Below are 16,229 nucleotides of genomic sequence, written 5' to 3'. Positions count from 1 at the left end.
GGGAGAGGCAGAGGGGGAAGGGAGAAGGGCGGGCTCCTTACGCCCAGTCCCGCGCTCACCGTCCGTGCCGGCAGATTCGCTACAAACGGCCTGACCACTCCGGATCCCGAGTATCGCAACTTCTGTCTCCAGAAACTCAACTCTAAGATGGAGGCGCTAGAAAAGCCCTGTAAGGTGTCCAGGGGCCCTTCCGAATCCCAGAGAATGGCCTCTCGAACCTCAGCGGGCGGGCGGGGATCTGTGGCGAAAGTGCAGCTCGGCAGCGCCGCGGCGCCAAGTTTACCCTGCGCAGACGCCGTCGCCGCTGCTGCTGCCGCCGCCGCTGCCACTGCCTTTGCCGCCAGCGTCTCCGCCGCCGCCGTCCCCGCGCTGCCTCCGGGAGCCTCCATTGTTCCGGCGGCGCCGGGTCCCGAGACCCGGCAACCTAGGGGCCTTCGAAAGGGGCGGCGGCCGCCGGAATTGAGACGCTCGGGCGCCGGCGGGACTGGGAGCGGCAGGGGTCAGCGCGGGAATCCCAGGGAGCCGGGCCAGAGCGTGGGGCGGCAGGGGGTCGGGGTGGCGTGGTCTGCAGTCTCCGGAATTGGGGCTCTCCCTCCCCGCCCCGTCTTTCCCCGCCGGCCTCCTTAAGTGGGGTCGGAGCCCCGGCGGGCGTCCCCGGCGATGAGCCCGGACTCGAGGTGGCCGGTGAGTACGAGCCAGGGACCAGGGCGGGAGTGGCAAGTCGGGAAGGGGTAGGCTAGTTTCGTGGGGCACGCACTGAAACTGCCCGGCCCGAGGGTCGGGCCACTCTAGCTAGAAGAACTGACAGTGCCTTCGCCCCCAGCCCGCATCCCTGGGCAACAGTGTATCCCTTCGGGGCTGCCTGGGTCATTGGCAGAAGGAGAGCCTAGTTCAACTTGTACACTTTGATCAAGGGGAAACGTCGCCGCATCCGGGAGAGGGCTGCGGGCACCGCCTGGGCCTGGTCTGATCCCTCTGGCCTCCGCCCCCTACTTCCTCCAGTCCCCTGAGAGCCTTGGGCAGATGCGGTCGTCATACCCCAGGGCCTGGGGCCCTCCCCACGGACTTTCGGGTCTAAGTTTCCGTGTCTCTTCTCTGTGCATCTGCTGCTGAGTCCCAGCGGAACGTTTGCCGGGGGCTCTGTGCTGCTTAGGGAGCTAGGGCAGCAGAGTTGCAGCCTTCACCAGGGACTCATTGAAACAGTAGAGTTTGTTTGTGCTTCTGATTGGTTTGTTCAAAGATAGCCACAGGTAGGAAGTAAGGGCAGTTTAAGTAGTTTTAATGAAATGGCAATCAGGGCCTTGGACAGAGTGGCTAGAGCTGTTCACTGGCTGGGTTAAGTCACAGGAGAAGAACTCTTGTTAGTCAGGGAGCTCAGGGTGGCTTTGTTTGGAATGGTGCCCAGCCCATGGTTAAATTGTTGAATTCAGCTAGGCCTGGAGAAATTGGGGCAGTCTCTGACCAAGCTGGGCTTCCTGGGGGCTGGTGCCATCTGCTGTCTCCACTCACCCAGGAACACTGGAGAGAAGGAAGGGAGGGCTCTAAGGACCAGCGTGGAGCTGAGTGCGCTGGACTGCCATGCTCCTGTTTGTACTCTTAAGGCCTGGTGGCATCCCCAGAGCTAGGGCATAGGCTTACCCCAGAGGCCTCAGAAAGTCACCGATTCTTTCTGTCATCCATTTATTTCTGTTGGAGTCCAGGACCAAATGATTTTGGCCACCGATTCAAACTTCTGCATGGGCTGACACTAGCCTTCATCCATCTCAGTCCCTAATCTGGTGATCCCTTCATTTAGCTATTCATTCAACAAATTATTTATTCATTTGCCAAAACAATATTGCATGCCAGGTTCTGGGGCTATGAAAGTAGGTAGGCTCTGGTGTCTGCACTGTACAGCTCCCAGTCTAGTGGAAGGAGAGAGAGAACTTTCAGTGTGGTGAGTGCTGTGGTGGAGGTGAGGATGAAATGCTGTGGAAACACAGCTCTCTGTGAGATAGACGAAGAAATCATAACAGAAGTGACATTTGAGCCATGTTTTGAAGAATGAGTAGGAGCTCACTAATCAGGGAGGGTGGAAGGCATTCTAAATAGAGATCATTTTGGGGGAATGAGAGCTGGTAACATTCAGAGAATGGCAAGTTGCCCTGTTTAGACAGAAATACAGCTATAACTGGTGAAAAGAAGGATCTAGAAAGGAAGACTAAGGCCACAGAATGAAAGGAACACCCTGACTGTCATCATAAGGAATGTGGATATTATCCTGAAATCAGTGGGGGGCATCAGGAGGCTTCTAATCAAAACACTGATATGATTAATGCTACTTGGTAGAAAGACCATTATGGATACATTTATGTGAGAAAAAGCTAGAACTGAGACATAGGGCAGGATGATCAGACAGGAGGTAATAATGCCAAGACCATGGCCATGGTGTGGACGAGATGGCATTTGGATCTGCTTTAGAGGCTGGCTGGCCAGGACCCTTAGGGAAAGGGAGGGCTGGAGAGAGCGGAGTGGGTGGCCCGGGCCTACGCTAACTGATCTGTACATTCTAGATGTGACAGCATGGGGGTGGACTTTGACGTGAAGACTTTCTGCCACAACCTGCGGGCAACTAAGCCACCCTATGAGTGCCCCGTGGAGACCTGCCGCAAGGTCTACAAGAGTTACAGTGGTATTGAGTACCATCTGTACCACTATGACCATGACAACCCACCGCCCCCACAGCAGACTCCACTCCGAAAGCACAAGAAGAAGGGGCGCCAGTCACGCCCAGCCAACAAGCAGTCACCCAGCCCCTCAGAGGTATCCCAGTCACCCAGCCGTGAGGTGATGAGTTACGCACAGGCCCAGCGCATGGTGGAAGTGGACTTGCACGGCCGCGTGCACCGCATCAGCATCTTTGACAACCTGGATGTGGTGTCTGAGGATGAGGAGGCCCCCGAGGAGGCGCCTGAGAACGGCAGCAATAAGGAGAACACTGAGACACCGGCCGCTACTCCCAAGTCAGGCAAGCATAAGAACAAGGAGAAACGCAAGGACTCCAACCATCACCACCACCACAATGCTTCTGCGAGCACCACTCCCAAGCTGCCAGAGGTGGTCTACCGGGAGTTGGAGCAGGATACCCCCGATGCCCCGCCCCGGCCAACTTCCTATTACCGGTAAGGCCACCTCCGCCTCCCAACTCTGGAAAACTGGTCAAGCAGGGCTTAGGAGCCAAAGACAGGTGACAAGCAACAGATAGGAAATGGCAGAGGTAAAGCATAGCAGCAACACACTGGCCCTGCCAAGGCAGACATGCCCCAGCTAGCGGTGATGGCTGTTCCTGTACACTGCCACAAGCTGGACCCTGCCCTGGGCGCTTTATAGCCATTCTCTTATCTTATTCTCACAACTCGCTCAGGTAGGTTTTGTTCACAGGTGAGGAAACCACAGTCCAGAAGAAGGACCAGACTTATGAGTAGTCACGTGCCAGTAGATAGCTGAACTGGGATTCAAACCCATATTCCTCTGACTCCAGAGTGGCTACAGTATCAAAGGGTCCCATCTGTTGTTCTTGACCCTTTCTACTCCATCACTGTGACCTTGGGAAAGGCATCTCTTAGGCTTTTGGTGTTCCAGTGACGCCATCTGCAGTGCAGATATAATTTTCCTCTGCTAGCCTCAATGTGGAAGACTAGGGACACTGACTTCATAGAGTCCTAAAAGCTGTTTGTAAATCTGTATAAGTAATTTCCCCATTACTTGTCCAGTTATTATCACCTATCCTTTAGCATGCAGAAGCAGTGTTTTCATCACCTATGTTTCACACTCCTCTAAGAACCCTTTTATTTCATTTAACTGTTTCTTGGTATCCCACTTCCTTCCAAAAATTTGTCACAGTGGCTCCTAATAAAAATCACAGTCAAAAGGCTAAATTTCTTTCAACGTGAGGTAAAAAAAATGGAGTGGGGGAAGTATGGTGGTGAAACTACATTCAGAAACCCTAGCTAAAGGATGGAACAAACACCAAGTGTGAGACTTCTTTCTGAGAGTCTTGGCATCCAAGTCAAAGAGGGCACTTTGGTGAGGCAGTTAAGCAGCTGTCTTTGGTATCAGCTAATCAGAAGGCCTGATCTCTGACAAGGACTTAGAAAGGTTTTAATGTGAAAGGTAGTTTTTACCAAATGTAGGTACTAAATCTCAGTTCTTTACAAGCAGATTTTGGGGAACTCAAGTGGTTTTCTTTCCTTTCACCCCTGTCCACATGCCAGCCTGTCTTTTCCTCCTCTCTTCCATCCTTCCATCTGTCCAGCCCAGCTCCATGTCCTTCTGGCTTTTCACTGTCTCTCTTATCTGTTAGTGCTCACTGCCATGCCCACCTCCCAACACACAGACTCCTCTCCGGGGCTGCCCTCTCCCCTCATGATTCTTCAGCACTCTCTGCTCCCTTAGGCAGCACAGCTTAGCTCCTGCTCATTTTCTTCATCCTTCCACTCAGAGTCACTCTTTCCTCCTGTGGATCAGATCTGTTCTCCAGGCAGCAGCTCTCAGCTGGTCCCCTACAATCAGTTGGGAGGTGTGTTGCATGTAATTTGTTACTACTCTTAGCAGAACTGCCTGTTTTGGAAATGATTTACTTTTTATGTAAATGTGACAAGATTCGAGGTCATCTCTCTAACAACACCACTGGCTCTTGCTCCCATCTGATAAACTTTCTCAAGGGGGAGAGGGAGGGTGGAGTGTCAGCTGGCGCATCAGGAATCGCACATGACACGCAGCCTACCGTATCTGCGCCACAGCCTGTAATCTGAGTACTGTGGGCGTGTGCTGTGCACCATCACGTAATGTTACGCGTGTCAGGGCAGAGAAGAGGTTGAGAGCTGGTGCCAAGGCCTGGAATGGGCCAGATGGTTCACACTAGCCCTGAGCCACACCCTTTCTCAAGGATGAAGATGTTGCAGTCACCTTGGGGACGAGGTGAAGGGCTAAGCAAGAAGGTGCTTCTGACAGACACAGCACTTTAGTCTGTCCTCCCTTCCACTCTCAAAATGTCCTTCAGGTGAACAACACTGACTGCCTCTTTCTGTGTGGTTAATCAGATATGGTCCTTGCCTCTATCCACGTAGTGCAGGGGTTAAGACACAAAAACAGTTATAATGCAAGACAGGGTCGGGCAGAGCTATACCAAAGCTAATAATCAAGCTAACATTTATTGAGTACTTGCTCCAGGTACGTTTCTGAGCACTTTACCTATATTAACTCATCTAATGTTCCCAACAGCTGTGTGAAAGAGGTTCAAGTTAGTATCCCCACTTTACAGATGTGGAAACCAAGACCCTGAGAGGTTAGCTCACTTGCCTGCTGTCACCCAGAGCACAGCTCTGGAGCCTATGCTTGCCTGGCCTGCTGTGGCTTGCAGAGTTGCATTTTCCTTATGGAGAGCAGAGTGGAGGCCTGGGAACTAACATTTATCTAGGGCCTGCTACGTACCACTTGATTCAGCCCATTCATTTTTAATTAATTGCATTTAATTCTGACGCCTTAGGAAATGAAGGGTATTCTCCTCATTCTCTCATCAATAAAACTGAGGTTTAGGAAAGAGCAGGGATGTCCTGGATGTCCTACAGTAACAGAGCCAGGACCTAACTGACTGTTAGGTGTGTGTCCAGGTGTGTTAGAGGCCAAAGCTGTGTTCTTTGCTGTCGTTGCTCCCTGTAGCTTTACATAGCAGAGTCAGGCCACCTGGAGTGCGCACGGCAGGGGAGTGGGGAGCCTGCTCTGTACCCCAGGTGCCTGGAGCTGCCCCTGGCTGCAGTCCCGCGGGCCCAGTGAGTGCTGTGGAGTGGAGTTTGAATCCTAGGTCTGCCACTTCCTGGTTGTGTGAACCACCTGTGTGGGGCACTTAACTTCCCAAAGCTTCCGGTTTCCTCCTCTATAAAGTGAGGGCAAGAAGAACATTGACCCAAGGACTGTGGGGAAGATAACTGTGATGACTTAGCACAATGCCCGGTCATAGTAAATGCTCAGTAAATATTAGCTATCCTGACTGTTACCTCCCAAGGCTTTCCAGAGAGCAAAGAGTACCTAGATTCTGAGGGAGCCCTGAGCTGCTGCTGCACCAGCTGAGAGAAGACCTACAGCAGCTCCATTCAGGATACAGCCAGCTGGTACTCAAACAAATGTAAATTGGCAAGTGAAAACCGAGGACCTTCCTGCCCCTGACTCTTTGTGCCGTCACCCAGACCACAGCAATCAGGGGTCCTAGCCGCCCCATCCTTCTCCCTTCAGGATCTTGCTGAGCCTCTGCATCTCAAAGGAGGCAGTGTGGCAGCTAGGACTTGAGCTTTGAGCTCGGCATGCCTTGGTTCACATCCCAGCTCTTCCACTTTCTCACAAGAGAGCTGGGCCAGGTGAATTCACTGCCCCAAACGTTAGGTTTCCTTTTCGGCACAACAAGAATGATGACAGGCCTTATGGTGCCTGGAGTAAAGGTGAGGCTAGAATGAGACAACATATACATCAAGGCACGGGCCTGGAACAGGGTGAGTGCTCCACAGATGTAACCCACGTTCTGTAAGGGAGGGAAATCCCAACCTTCTGATGCCGAGCTGCCTGTGTGCACTGCAGGTATATTGAGAAGTCGGCGGAGGAGCTGGATGAGGAGGTTGAGTACGACATGGATGAGGAGGACTACATCTGGCTAGATATCATGAACGAGCGGCGGAAGACGGAGGGCGTGAGTCCCATTCCGCAGGAGATCTTTGAGTACTTAATGGACCGGCTGGAGAAGGAGTCGTACTTTGAGAGCCACAATAAAGGCGACCCCAATGCGCTCGTAGACGAGGATGCTGTGTGCTGTATCTGCAATGACGGCGAGTGCCAGAACAGCAACGTCATCCTTTTCTGCGACATGTGCAACCTGGCGGTGCACCAGGAGTGCTACGGTGTCCCCTACATCCCCGAGGGCCAGTGGCTGTGCCGCCGCTGCCTGCAGTCACCCTCCCGCGCTGTGGACTGCGCCCTGTGCCCCAACAAGGGTGGTGCCTTCAAGCAGACAGATGATGGGCGCTGGGCCCATGTGGTGTGTGCCCTTTGGATCCCCGAGGTCTGCTTTGCCAACACAGTCTTCCTGGAGCCCATTGACAGCATTGAGCACATCCCGCCCGCGCGCTGGAAGCTGACCTGCTACATTTGCAAACAGCGAGGCTCAGGGGCCTGCATCCAGTGCCATAAGGCCAACTGCTACACGGCCTTCCACGTGACGTGTGCCCAACAGGCTGGCCTTTACATGAAGATGGAGCCTGTGCGGGAGACGGGTGCCAATGGCACCTCCTTCAGCGTCCGCAAGACCGCCTACTGCGACATCCACACACCCCCAGGTTCAGCGCGTCGCCTGCCTGCCCTGTCCCACAGTGAAGGGGAGGAGGAGGAGGAGGAGGAAGAAGATGAGGGTAAGAGTTGGAGCTCAGAGAAGGTCAAGAAGGCCAAGGCCAAGTCCCGGATCAAGATGAAGAAGGCGCGGAAGATCCTGGCAGAGAAACGGGCAGCGGCCCCTATGGTGTCTGTGCCTTGCATTCCACCACACAGGTACGGGGGAGCAGATGGGCGGGCCGGGCAGGGAAGAAGCCCTGTTGGAGACCGGCAGTCCCCTGAGTGGAGGGAGAGGCTTGGGCTGTCTTCCTGTCAGGAGCTCCCTAGAGGTGGTGGTGGTTTTTAGTATCTAAAGAGATTAGCTCTAGCAGGTCACCTGACTTTTACGTTAGGAACCAGAGACTTCAGCTCTTCTCTGACCAACTTGGCAGGTGTATTTGAAACTGCCCTCCATATTGCTGGGGTGGTGTAAGTTAGGAAGTAAGACGATGGAGTAGCCACCAGCCACAGTGGAAGAAATAGTCTGACTCTGAAGGGAGAACAGAATGGAAAAGAGGGAAGGAAATGCTCAAGGAATTGTGTTATGGCCACAGATGAGGGCTGTGAGCATCAGTTACTTTTTACTCTCTCTTCTGCTACCTAGACAATTTCCTGTAGTTGACTGCTGTGTTACAGTACTTCATCTTAAAACCTTCCCAGGCTCAGCCCGAGTTGGGTGTCCCAGGGTCAGTTAGTACTCAGGGCTGCAGTGACAATAAGCAGGCTGCAGTGACAATAAGCAGTCTTCAGGGCCAGGCTCGCTCACCCACCCTGTGAACAGGGTTAGTACTGGGAGCTTGGCTTCCTGTCTCCTGAGGTGCCCTTGACAGCCAGCTGTGTTTGTTCTTCTTTGCCCTAGCCCAGTGTCACAGGCCTTCTTGACAATAGATTTATTCCCTATTCAGCCCCACTCAGAAACCCTCATGGGCCAAAGACCCCTGTTCTTTGTGAGAAAATCAGAGCCCAAGAGGTTTTTCTTCTCTTTGCTCTCCTGTTTCCCAGGCTCAGTAAAATCACTAACCGCCTGACCATCCAAAGGAAGAGCCAGTTCATGCAGAGACTGCACAGCTATTGGACGCTGAAGAGGCAGTCGCGGAATGGGGTCCCGCTGCTGCGTCGCCTACAGACCCACCTGCAATCTCAGAGGAACTGTGACCAAGTCGGGGTACTATGTCAGATTCCCTGTGGGCTCTGGAAACTAATGCCAGGGGGTCGAGGGCAGAGATTTTTCATTGGTTTGTTTTTCTGTACCATCCAGCATGTGGGATCTCAGTTCCCCAACCAGGGATCGAACCCGTGCTCCCTGCATTGGAAGCACAGAGTCTTAACCACTGGACCACCAGGGAGGTCCTGAGAATAGAGATTTGCGACTGCAGTTTCCAATCCCTGAGGGCTTGGGCTGTTTGTTCCTTTAAACTAGACCTCAAATCAGGCTAAGGATGAGATCCTTACACATTCTCCTTCAGGCATTATTCCTTGTGTTCATCCTTTCATTCACAACAAGCATATACAGAGTACCAACTCCACTGGGCTCAACAGCCACAGTGGGTTGCAGAGCTCCCGCTTTGGCTGGTAAGCCTACCAAGCGATCACTGTGCTCCCAGCTTTGGTTTTCTTGCCCTTGACCCAAGTTTCCTGGGCTCTTGTTGCCTCTGGCTCTCTCATCATCTCCTGATCCCCCTTTTGCCTCTTCAGAGAGATTCCGAGGATAAGAACTGGGCCCTCAAAGAACAGCTTAAGTCCTGGCAGCGGCTTCGGCATGACCTGGAGCGAGCACGGCTGCTGGTGGAGCTGATTCGCAAGCGGGAGAAACTCAAAAGGGAGACGGTGAGTGCTCCTCAACCAGCTCTTTTTTACAGTGGAGAAAACAGACCCAGGAAAACAGAAAACACAGAAAAGTATGTGTCCCCTGGCCAGGAAGCAACAGAGCTAATGTGAGAGTAAGGTAACCTGGAGCTCAGTTTGCTCTCAGGCTCTTCAGAAGCAGAATGTCACAGGAGAGTTTTATGAATGGACTCCTAAGTGATGTGATGCAGGTAGCTGGTGCTGGATGTTCAAGGAAGGGGAAGTCCACGGTAGTGAAGTGCACCCAGTGTGGGGTAGGAAGGAAGGCGAGTTCCCACGCCAGCTACAGCTACCTCCCCAGACCTCTCCGCCAGGGACCAGCCTCGGCCTGGCTGACAGGCTTTTATGTGTGCCAGATCAAGGTCCAGCAGATCGCCATGGAGATGCAGCTGACCCCCTTTCTCATCCTCCTTCGAAAAACCTTGGAGCAGCTCCAGGAGAAGGACACGGGCAACATCTTCAGCGAGCCGGTCCCTCTGTCTGAGGTAACCGAATTGGACGAAGTAAGAATCCCTTCCCCTCACTCCACCTTCTTTCTGTTCCTCTCCCAGATGGACCCTTGCCGCAGGTCTGGGCCAGGGGCTAGGAGGGGACCATGAAGAGAGGGGCTGGTGGCTCTGGGGCTCCGGGATGAACCGGAACCACAGGCATCACCTGGACTCTGTCTTGTCCCTGTCGTACCTCAAGGGCCCAGAATGGGAGGCAGTCTGCACTCCTTCCCCAGAGGCAGGGACTGAGTCTGCCAAGTGAATAAGCCCAGGGCAGGAAGACACTTTCCGGGTGCTGAACCCTAGAACGGAGAATTTAGAAGGCTCAGCACCTAAAGAACCATCTCTGAAGCCCTAGGTCCTGACTGGCAGACTCTTCTCTCTAAAAGGTATAAAATGAGAGACCTGAGGCAGCTGCCTCCTTATATGGCTTACTGATAAGTAAAAAGAGCTATAGGAATGCAGGGTGGTGTTACTTCCAGAGGCTCCCCCTAGCCATTTTGGTATTAAAACCTCATGTGGCTCTAGGATTCGGCTGTAATTGCACTGCTGTTTTCCAAGCAAGGAAAAGAAGGCCCAGGGAGGCTAAGAGGCTTGCCAAGGTCACACAGCTTGTGACTACTAAAGTCCAGACTAAAATCCAGCTTTCTTTTCCCCTGTGCTGTATGCCTGCCTCTGACTGTAGTAGGAGGAGGTTGCTGGATGCATTTCAAGGGAGGTTGTTAGGAACAGGGGTTCAGGGGGAATGAGGAACATACCTCCACTTAGCTACACCTCCCGTGTTCTCCCAGGTACCTGACTACCTCGACCACATCAAAAAGCCTATGGACTTTTTCACCATGAAGCAGAACTTGGAGGCTTACCGCTACCTGAACTTTGATGATTTTGAGGAGGACTTCAACCTCATCGTCAGCAACTGCCTCAAGTATAATGCCAAGGATACCATCTTCTACCGGGCAGCAGTGCGGCTCCGTGAGCAGGGTGGCGCGGTGCTCCGCCAGGCCCGGCGCCAGGCAGAAAAAATGGGCATTGACTTTGAGACGGGCATGCATATCCCCCACAGCCTGACTGGAGACGAAGCCCCACACCACACCGAAGATGGTGGGTGATAAGTCACACATACACGTAGAGGCCAATGCCAGGGATGAACAGCTTTCCAAAAGTCCCCTCCTGGGAGCAGGCAGTATAGGCAGGAAGCAGCTAGTCTGAGCAGTGGCACGCTAGCCCCAGGAATGCTCTCGAAGCCAGACTTGGTGAATGGAGAGCAATCCCCGCCTTTCTGCATCTTGGTGCTACTGTTTTACAGCCGCTCCCGGTGAGAAGCGCAGGGGAGAAGAGTGACTTTCTGGTTGCCTGCCCAGGTTCACGGGGCCCAGAGGGCTGCCCTGAGACTGACCTCTCATCCCCTGTTCCCACCCCCCTGCAGCAGAGGAAGAGCGGCTGGTCCTGCTAGAGAACCAGAAGCACCTGCCAGTGGAAGAGCAGCTAAAGTTGCTGCTTGAACGGCTGGATGAGGTGAACTCCAGCAAGCAGAGCGTGGGCCGCTCTCGGCGCGCCAAGATGATCAAGAAAGAGATGACAGCGCTGCGGAGGAAGCTTGCCCACCAGCGGGAGACTGGACGGGATGGGCCTGAACGACACGGCCCCTCCAGCCGGGGCAGCCTGACACCCCACCCAGCGGCCTGTGACAAGGACGGGCAGACAGACAGTGCCGCCGAGGAGAGCAGCAGCCAGGAGACAAGCAAAGGTCTGAACCCCATGGCATGATGGACCCCAAGGCCAGCCAGACTTGGACTCTGCAGCACACACTCAGCCCCTGCCAGCCCCCCAGGCAGAGGTCCCTCCTACTCAGCCAGCTGTACTTTCTCCCTCCTTCCCCTTTCAGGGGCCTCTTAGCTGCCTCTCTGGCTATTTGTGTGAGAGACAGTGTTCCCAACTCCCTGCCCCCCAAACGATCTCCCCTACTCTAGCTGAAGTTATGTCCTATATCCCCAGGGCCTACTGTAGACAGATGCCCTTCCCACTTCAGGCCCCTCACCGACTCTCCTTCTCTCTTTCTCTGCTCCAGGCCTGGGTCCCAACATGTCCTCAACCCCCGCACTTGAGGTGGGCAGGAGAACCTCAGTTCTGTTCTCCAAAAAGAACCCGAAGACAGCTGGACCGCCCAAGAGGCCGGGCCGGCCCCCCAAAAACCGGGAGAGCCAGATGACCCCCAGCCACGGAGGCAGTCCTGTGGGGCCCCCCCAGCTCCCCATCATGGGCTCCCTACGTCAGCGCAAGCGGGGTAGGAGCCCTCGGCCCAGTTCGAGTTCAGACAGCGACAGTGATAAATCCACAGAAGACCCCCCAATGGGTGAGCCTCACCATCACCCAGCCCCTCCAATAGAGTGAGCGAAGCTGCCATCCTTCCCAGTATAACTCCCACCTAGCCCTTCATTTGCCCATAATATATCAGAGCTAGAAGGGCCCTTAGGAAGTCTGTCATTCAACCCCCTCACTTTATAGATGGGGAACCCGAAGCCCAGAGCCACTAACCCACCCAGATTCCCATCCAGGGTGCCCTGCATTTTATCACTTCACCTTTCCTCTTCTCATTCTCCTTGGGGAATCTCCTTTAAGCCACTGTGTCCTAAGGCTAGTAACTGCCAAGGGAAGTGCAAGGGGTGGGGCAGGGCTGTGGCCAGCTGTGGTGGACACTGCCCAGAGCTGGCTCTGCTGGCCGAGGTTGGAGGAATTTTCCAGCACAGAATGGAAAGCCAAGCTCTGAGTCCCCCCCAGTAGATCTCTGATCTGCATCTTACTGACTGATTCCTTCCCTCCCGCCCCCCACCCACAACCAAGACTTACCAGCCAATGGCTTCAGCGGTGGAAACCAGCCAGTAAAGAAGAGTTTCTTGGTGTATCGTAACGACTGCAGCCTTCCTCGGAGCAGCTCAGACTCGGAATCCAGCAGCAGTAGCAGCAGCAGTGCTGCCTCCGACCGGACCAGGTACCAGCCCTCTTGGTTTAAACCTGCCTCCAGGATGGCCTTCCAAATTTCCCTGTGAGGAGTCTGGTGGCAGCCACCTCCATCTAGATTAAGATGGCTCAGACCAAAGGTTCTCTGCAAAATAAATAGAACAGATGAGACTGTCACCATAATGAAATAGAGGGGACCATCCTTGGTTAAGTTCATGCTTTAGAACAGAGGGCTTCCCTGGTAGCTCAGATGGTAAAGAATCCACCTGCAATGTGAGAGGCCCGGGTTCGATCCCTGGGTCAGAAAGATCCCCTGGAAAAGGGAATGGCAACCCACTCCAGTATTCTTGCCTAGGAAATCCCACTGACAGAGAAGCCTGGCAGGCTACAGTCCATGGGGTTGCAAAGAATTGGACATGATTGAGCAACTAACACTTTCACTTTTCACTTAGAACAGAGTGCATAAACTGATTCGTGGTGACCTGGATTTGACTTACAGACATATTTTGTTTGGCCAGCATGATATTAAAAAAAAAAAAAAAAAAAAAAACCCAGAAGTGGCACATAAAATTTCCAGTTTCTGTATTCCCTTTAAAAATCAGACCTAGCATTTCTGGCCACTGTTGCCTTAAGATAGGGCATACACTCATCACTACTGCTGTATCCAGCCCACTTCAGTCAGATCACCCCCAAATCCCTGAGGGCACTTGAGTCTGAAATTATTCAATTAGCCTCTGCTTTCCAAAAGTCTTAGACCACTTAGGGGCCAAGAGAAGACACCCACCATGCCATTCCCCACTCTTGTCCTCCTCTTGAGTTGAGCATCCCTTTTGTCCACAGTACAACGCCTTCAAAACAAGGCCGGGGCAAGCCCTCCTTCTCTCGGGGCACATTCCCAGAGGACAGCAGTGAAGATACCTCAGGCACTGAGAATGAGGCCTACTCCGTGGGCACTGGCCGCGGCGTGGGCCACAGCAGTAAGTACGCCCACCCAAAGCCAGGGATGCTGGGGGCCTGGTGTCAGGGCCTTGCCAGACCCCTGGCTGCTGATCCGTCCCCTCTCTCCCATTCCTGTGAAGTTGTAAGGAAGAGTCTGGGCCGGGGAGCTGGCTGGCTATCAGAGGATGAGGATTCCCCTCTGGACGCTCTGGACCTGGTGTGGGCCAAATGCCGAGGGTATCCATCGTACCCAGCTCTGGTAGGCTTTTGCTTTTCTCGTCATACCCCTTGTCTTCCAGCCCCAAGACATACACTCAAAAGCAGCAGACCTCCTACTCTCTGCTGAGCTGCAGAGCACACTAGTCTTTAGCAGATAATCACTTAGAGGTCCCTCGTTAGTTTCTCCATCTGTCCCTTTCTCTTCCCTTTACCTCTTGGGCTCAGAAATAGTTCAGCGTGGGAAGAAGCTGAGGGTCAGCCCTGCAACCCTAGTTAGATGATTATGTTTTTCTGTCCCCACTTTAGAGGTAGTCTCCAAATTCTTAGATAGGGTAAGCCTGGGGGAAGGAGGAGACTGAACTAACCAAGGTCTTATTACACCCTTAGATCATTGATCCAAAGATGCCCCGGGAAGGTATGTTCCACCATGGGGTTCCCATCCCTGTGCCCCCATTGGAGGTGCTGAAACTTGGAGAACAGATGACCCAAGAAGCCCGAGAGCATCTCTACCTCGTCCTCTTCTTTGACAACAAGAGAACTTGGTAAGGAAGGAGGGGAGCAGTCGATGTGACTCAGAGCCACAGACGCAGCCCCGGCTCCTGAAGGCAGGCTGCCAGGAAACTCCAGCACTGCCGCCTGGGCAATCATAAATCAGTGGGGGAGGGACTTAGATCGCTGAGCAAAAGGGTTGTGTTGACCAAGAGTCTGAGAGACTGAGTGGGTAGCAGCTGACAAACAGCTGTAGCTAGAAAACAGGACCACGAGTGACTGTGAAAAATGTAGGGGTGGCTCCGCACCCAGACTAAGGTGGCTTCTAGATTTAGTTTTCCCACCTCTGCCTCCATGGTGACAAGATGTGGGGAATAGAGCAGACATAATCACTGGGTCTCTGCATCCCTGTTCTGTCACACTTACAAGTGTAGTCCTTTGTTGTTGTTGTTTCTAATGTCAGTTAAGTCTGCCTGGAGCCCATGGGACAAGGTATCTATTTCAGGCTAGGTCAGGGCTTCTTTTTGCACTCATAAATGTCCTGTGGTTATCCCCCAGTGTGACTGTCAACTGGGCTATTTTCATCACTAGCCTGTGAGCAGTTCCTGGAGGGCAGGGACTGCATCTCTGGGTTTCTGTAACTCCCACCAGAGCCTGGCTCAGAATGGGCACTTAGGAGTTTCTGAAGGAAGCAACAAGTGAGGGAGGCTGGTTCTTGTTGCCCTCCCTAGAGATAAGAGATGACTTACTTGATCCTTGTCTCATCCTACAGGCAGTGGCTGCCCAGGACTAAGCTGGTTCCTCTGGGCGTGAACCAGGACCTTGACAAGGAGAAGATGCTGGAGGGCCGGAAATCTAACATCCGCAAGTCAGTTCAGATAGCCTACCACAGGGCCCTGCAGCACCGCAGCAAGGTGCAGGGCGAGCAGAGCAGCGAGACCAGCGACAGCGACTGATGCTGCCCAGCGCAGCCCAGCCTTCAGTGCCCTGCCGCCTTTCTCCTCCCCTTGGCTCACTGTCCTGGAGTGGCACCGGCCTCTGCACTGACTCATTCCTGGTCTTGGGGCCAGTCTCAGGGGAAGCTGGGTGGGGGAGGTCCCTCCCGCCCTGAGTGCAGCTGGACTGTACAGAACACTCCAAGGGCCCCTGGGGGCTCTGCGCAATGAGAGGGGAGGTCCCACAGGCCAGAAAGCTCCAGAGACCTCACGGCATTGTAGCTCAGGGTGGTGGGCCCAGGTTAGGACACTGTGTAAAACAGGCCATCCCACCACCCCTGCCTACTCGTGCCGGGAGAATCCCTAACTGCCTAGTGGCCTGAGGCCCCTGAGGTGGTGTGGTGAGCGGGCATCCGCCCAGCCTAGCAGTGGGACTGATGTCTGTCCAGCCCGGAAGAGGGGCACTAGGTGACCCCCCTCCCCTGCTGTTGTAAATAATGTAATTAGTGGAGAATTTAAATTATTCTCATTTGTAACTGCGTTTCCGGGTCGCGCCAGAGTCATTTGGTACTAAAAAAAAAAAGACTGGGGCCTGTCCCCACTTCCCTTCTTCCCATAGATTCCCCCACCTTTCAAACTGGTTTGTATTTATTTCAAAGGAAGAAAATATATTGATTCTTAGAAAATAAATGGTCTGTTTGGAATTCTTGGTTCTTGCCTTCTGCCAGGGCAAAGGGATGAAAAGGGAAGCTCTATCCCTCAGGGATGGGAAATAATTGGGCTCAAGTGGTTGCTGGCTGTTGCATTTGTAAGACAAAGATACTATGACAGCTCCCATTCCCCAAGTATGTCACTGAGTGGTAGACTGTGCTGAAACACCTTAAGATCCACACTTTTGTATAATCCTTGCAATAACTATGGGGAAAGTTAATAGGATAGTTAATTCCATAAAGACACCAAGGTT

General features: G+C 53.4%; 1 protein-coding gene across 6 annotated transcripts; it reads left to right on the top strand.

The window, feature by feature from the left end:
- BRPF1 (bromodomain and PHD finger containing 1) lies at positions 323 to 15,955 on the top strand. Of its 6 annotated transcripts, none has more exons than XM_018067035.1 (14): positions 323 to 684; positions 2,553 to 3,161; positions 6,610 to 7,569; positions 8,395 to 8,557; positions 9,088 to 9,219; positions 9,594 to 9,722; positions 10,517 to 10,826; positions 11,152 to 11,472; positions 11,794 to 12,078; positions 12,567 to 12,714; positions 13,524 to 13,660; positions 13,763 to 13,881; positions 14,229 to 14,383; positions 15,103 to 15,955. In XM_018067035.1, exons 2-14 carry the CDS (start codon positions 2,563 to 2,565, stop codon positions 15,284 to 15,286), a joined length of 3,642 nt encoding a protein of 1,213 aa, XP_017922524.1. In that variant the 5' UTR covers positions 323 to 684; positions 2,553 to 2,562; the 3' UTR covers positions 15,287 to 15,955. The 6 variants fall into 6 exon arrangements, with proteins under 6 accessions (XP_017922524.1, XP_005695688.2, XP_017922526.1 ...); XM_005695631.2 differs by having other exon boundaries at positions 9,594 to 9,740; XM_018067037.1 differs by lacking the exon at positions 11,794 to 12,078.

The sequence above is a fragment of the Capra hircus genome, chromosome 22, assembly GCF_001704415.2.
Source record: "Capra hircus breed San Clemente chromosome 22, ASM170441v1, whole genome shotgun sequence".
NCBI lineage: Eukaryota > Metazoa > Chordata > Mammalia > Artiodactyla > Bovidae > Capra > Capra hircus.
This window is presented reverse-complemented; position numbering and strand designations above follow the sequence as displayed.

Excerpts from the sequence above, each read along its gene's own strand:
- BRPF1 (XM_018067033.1), top strand. The coding sequence starts at position 2,563 with ATGGGGGTGGACTTTGACGTGAAGACTTTCTGCCACAACCTGCGGGCA. Across the intron at positions 3,162-6,609 it reads CGGCCAACTTCCTATTACCG|GTATATTGAGAAGTCGGCGG; the intron begins GTAAGGCCACCT and ends TGTGCACTGCAG. Across the intron at positions 13,882-14,228 it reads ATCCATCGTACCCAGCTCTG|ATCATTGATCCAAAGATGCC; the intron begins GTAGGCTTTTGC and ends TTACACCCTTAG.